The sequence below is a fragment of the Penaeus japonicus genome, unplaced genomic scaffold (genome assembly GCF_977035675.1).
Source record: "Penaeus japonicus unplaced genomic scaffold, GWHDUDI00000001_assembly GWHDUDI00000007, whole genome shotgun sequence".
In the NCBI taxonomy this organism is placed as follows: Eukaryota; Metazoa; Arthropoda; class Malacostraca; order Decapoda; family Penaeidae; genus Penaeus; species Penaeus japonicus.
Genome location: NW_028234409.1, coordinates 25,298,931 through 25,303,930, shown reverse-complemented (window position 1 = coordinate 25,303,930; position 5,000 = coordinate 25,298,931). Strand labels below are relative to the sequence as shown.

Sequence of the window (5,000 nt, the reverse complement as noted above, 5' to 3'; positions counted from 1 at the left end):
TATCATTATCCTCGTCATAATTATCATTATCCTAATTGTCATTATCATTATAATTATCATCATAGCTATTAAGAGCATTATTAGTATAATTACCATCTGTTTATGTTTCTCATCGCTGCCGTTTTTCTTGTTGGCGGATATACAGCTATTTTCTTATAATAACATTTTCATTATAGATAACATCAGTGATACCATTATCACCATTATCGTTTCTGCTGGCGTTGTCATTATTACTGTAAACCTTTTTGTTCTATTTCTTGCCATGATTCATGATAGTTGAACATATTTAAAGGTCAGCCAAACACCACAAAACTGCGTTATACAATTTCAAATATATAAGGCATTTTTAGCGCATTTGATATAACCTTGAGGATAATGTTGCTTGCAAATCTTATGACTGCAAATACAGCGATAATAACAGTAGCATTTTTACGATACGTAGACGAATGCACTAGAACTCATTTCCTTATATACTTCCTCTTCAAATTTAAATAACCGGAAATTATAGCTACAACTTTAGTAACAACGGTTTGAACATGATCAATTAGATGTTTATATCGTCTCCCAGTGCTTCCTTGTCCTGCTGGGACAAATGACATATTTTTTTGCATCTCCAGGTGTGTGTGTGTGTGTGTGTGTGTGTGTGTGTGTGTGTGTGTGTGTGTGTGTGTGTGTGTGTGTGTGTGTGTGTGTGTGTGTGTGTGTGTGTGTGTGTGTGTGTGTGTGTGTGTGTGTGTGTGTGTGTGTGTGTGTGTGTGTGTGTGTGTGCCTTTCTCTTTTTTGTGTCTGTCTGAATTTTAGCTTGATTTACTAAATCACATGTCATTATTATTGCCAATCCAGTGACACTAGCTTCCATGCCATCGAGTATTCCTTTATTCTCTCAGTACGTTTTGAAACTGAAGGATATTTTCCCCTCGGTTATGAAAATAACTAATTACGGTATTCCCCGCCTTCTTCCTTACGCAGGAATGTGCCGTAAGAGTATACATTTTGCTATTTAAGGTATTAACCCATGAATTGAAGTGTTTACCCTCCAAAAAAGATCTTCCGTTTTCTTTAACATCAACGAAAATGGAGGAAACGTCACCCCTTTCCATCTAAAATATGATAAACTAAATAAATAAGCTGTCGTTAAACCATCTTTTAAATAGTCTTTTAAATTGACTTAATAATGAATGTGTCTAAGCGTCACACATCATGATAAATAAAAATAAACATTGACACAATATTACAGTAATATCGCATATAAGCAGACCTTTCCTTACGATATTAAAATTTCATGATTAAAGAAAAAATAAATAAATAAATAAAAAATATATATAACCATATAATATTTATGTTGACTATCTTAAACATATTGAGTAGTATGTGAAAAAGAGTATATTATGTGAAACACCATCAGTGTCTTATACACAATAGAATTTTACGTAAATTAGTCTTCATCCATACCATTCTACCTTTTCATGTCCCTTCGCGTGTCCACCGCAAACACGGGCGATTCAATGGCGTATGATAAGTTCCAAAACCCTTTTCTTTTCAAATAACGTACAAATGTTACAAGAAAAACTAAAAACAGCGAAAAAGTGTAGATTTTTTTATTGTAATGTGCATCTACTCTGAAAATAATAATACTAATAAATGCATTATTAATGGCTATACCGAAGGTGAGTGAGGTTACTCAAGGAAGTTTTACTCGTCTGTGCCAGGGAGGATGTCAAACAGCTCATCGTCCACGTGCCAGTTGTGCTCTCTGTGGAAAGTGAGATAAAACGATTGTTAATGGACGGGATGGATGCTAGAGGTAATGGTGATGGTGCGAGTGGTGATTAAAGCGGCGAAGAATTATTGATGGTAACTGTAATAATGATGACTAATGCTGTTAGGAAAGTTGATGATGGTAATGAGGACAATAACATTAATGATGGTGGTGGTGATGGTAATGATGATACCACTAGTAATAAAAGCACCCTCAAATGATAAATATAAATAAATATATAGAAATAATTGTAATCAACATCACAGTAATAAAACTAATGGTGATAATATCATGTAAAACATTAATACGAATCAGAACTACAAGTGTTTTCTTAAGTGAACAGAGTAATTATCTGAGCGGAGTAGTTATCCTCTTCTGACTTTTTTTTTTTTTTTTTTCCTTTCGGTGAAGGTAATTTGAGAAGGATGTTATCATCGTCTTCAGGATAGCAATAAGCTCGAACTAATTGGATCTTCTTTGCCTAGTAATTGTTATTGTAAGAGCTTTGTCATCATGTTCAGTTAATGTTAACCAATTCCCAAAGACGAATTCGTTATACTTCTCCAATAACATCACGTATGAAATTAAGGAATAGTAAACATAGTAAAAATAGTAATGTAACATATTCAAGTAACAAGTAAACAAGATCAAACAACGAAAACTAATGCTGAAAAACGCACCGTCACCGACACACACGAAAAAAAAAACAAATGAAAATCGCAAAACAAAAAATCCTTTTGTCTTTACCTCGTCACGCCTTTTTTTTTTTTTTTTTTACTCTTTCTTCCTCTACAGACGCAATAAATTACCCAATCACATCCTTTATCCTTTGCTCCTAACCACAGACCTTGTTAAATCCACAAAGGGAAAACTATCACGCTACGCTAGTCCCTACGGTGTAGTGTTAGGAACAAAAGGTTTGTGGTTTGGATTCCGTTCCGGGTGTGGAAGCTGAGTTATCAATTGGAGAGAGATCTATGCCTAACGAGGTCGTATGTTTTTTGTTGTTGTTATTGTTGCTTTTAGTATTGTGTTTATAGTTTATTTCTGATGGAAGACAAAGAGAACATTCTATACTTAGATATTATTAACGGTTTTAATTTTCTCCTCTTGTAGGCTTAATGATCCTTTTAATATTCTATATCTTATTAAAAATGCATTAAGGTTAATTAAAAAATATATATATGAATATATATATATATTTATATATACATATATATATATGTATATATATATACATACATATATATGTATACATATATATATACATATATATAACAAAAAATAACTAGTAAAATAGAACTTAATGCTTCAAAAACCAAAACAGATATAGACAACAAAACTCCATAGCCTATCAATCTCATCACATTATACATATCCATTTGATCCGTCCCAAAATATCCTTTTCCTTACGGTTTTATCCTCTTTCTCTTTCACTCGTACTTAGCACGTATATTCACTCACTCACCCGATCTCGCGACAGGAGTCATGGCTGATTCCGACGAGAGCGGAATGGTCGACCTTGGCAGTGTCCAAGAGACGGCGAACCTGGAAAAGGAAAAGGAGAGAGAGCTGCAGTGACAAGGTTATCACGTGTCTGGCCGAGATGTGCGGAATTTGCATGCGCTTTTGTATGCATGGCGAGGTTCTGAGGGTCCCGCTGTGCCATTTCGTTCATGCGAGGTCGTAGTCATGGGAGAATGTCTTAAATCGTGCTTTAGTTTGATGGAATGTATGTATGTGTGTATGTATAGAAATATAAATATGAATAAAATATAATATATACTATAATATATAATATAAATATAATATAAATACCATATAATATATAATATATATAATACAAATATGAATATAAAAATAAATACATACACACGAGAGAGAGAGAGAGGGAGGGGGGGTAAAAAGAGATAGTTAGAAATAGAGGGGAAACGAGACACAAAAACTAACCAGCTATAAATAAGAGTGCAAAATCATATCACAAAAAGTATCACATTTCTCAACACCGACTGTAACACCTCGGTGAGCTTTAGGCCTAGACCAAAGACAAAAACTCACCCGTCCGAGGAAAAGCTCATCAATGGTCTTGGTACGCGAGAGGATGGCGACGGAGCGCCGGTGCAGGAGACCCGCGCGGTCGCACTCGAACACAGCCATGTAAGTGTCGTAATCAGTGTCGAAGATGATGAAGTCGGCCTTACCGGTGATAGCTATCGATAAATAGAACGTATCAATCAGACAGCGATCGACGATATCTATCTATCAAAAAAAAAAATATACATGTCCTCCAAATAGAAACCGGCGATAGAACACACACACACACAACCAGATGTACACTTACACGTAGGCCAGCGGATGCGCATCTTTGATGGGACTTCGAGGTTAGGAATGTCGATGACAGCCGAGACGGCGTGAGTGTGGTTCACGTTGAAGACATCCAGAACGGCGAGCTGGCGAGTTTCCTTCAGGACGATGGTGTCAGGCTCCGTGCCACGAGTCATGTTCCACACCAGACATGTGTTATCCACAATGTCAGAGAACATGTGGATCACATACCATTCGCCCAGGATCTACGGGAGGGAGGGGTCAGGGAGGGTGTGTAAACGAACTAGTTTGATCAAAGACTACGGGCGTAAAAGTAATAGTTAAAGTTATACTATTGAGAAATAAGGAAAATGAAGTGCGATATTAATAACGGTGACAAGAATATCCACTGTAATTAAGGTATCTGTCCATCGTTCCTTTATATAATTATTATGTCTCTGTTAGATATGACAGACTTTACCAATTAAAGATAATTGAATAAACAGATTGCGGGACAGACAGACTATCAATGTTTTGGTCATTAAAAAATAACATGGTGTACTCAGATAGTTCAAATATATAGAATACGACAACAGAAAATAAAATAAAAGTAAACAAAATTGATATTCTGAGCGCATTCGTCATGTGGGTCAGCATGTGATTTCTCTGTACACTGCCACTCATGTACGTCAGTCCTTAAAGGTCATTACACTGCATCAGCGAGCACAATAACTCGTCAAACTGAGCCTCATAAAAATCACTCGAGTGACGACCCACACCTGCATCGAATTATTTCTTAGCTATTCTTTTAAAAATAGTCCTTTTATATACAACCCGTTATTTTCTTTGTTAAATTGTACTTAATACTTCAGAAAAAAATTGCTTAAAAAAACAAATTTTAACATCGATTATAATATTAAAGAATGCTTTTTTCAAC

At 35.4% G+C, this 5,000-nt stretch overlaps 1 protein-coding gene across 1 annotated transcript in view; it reads right to left on the bottom strand.

Moving 5' to 3' along the window:
• Positions 1-1,583: 1,583 nt before the first annotated feature.
• LOC122265578 (apolipoprotein D) overlaps positions 1,584-5,000 on the bottom strand; it is a 4,722-nt gene continuing 1,305 nt past the window's right edge. The window contains exons 3-6 of the mRNA XM_043034956.2: positions 4,101-4,329; positions 3,818-3,969; positions 3,228-3,307; positions 1,584-1,753 (exon numbers count right to left, since the gene is read on the bottom strand). Coding sequence (XP_042890890.1) covers positions 1,693-1,753; positions 3,228-3,307; positions 3,818-3,969; positions 4,101-4,329 — 522 coding nt within the window. The 3' untranslated portion in view covers positions 1,584-1,692. The remainder of the gene's footprint in view (positions 1,754-3,227; positions 3,308-3,817; positions 3,970-4,100; positions 4,330-5,000) is intronic.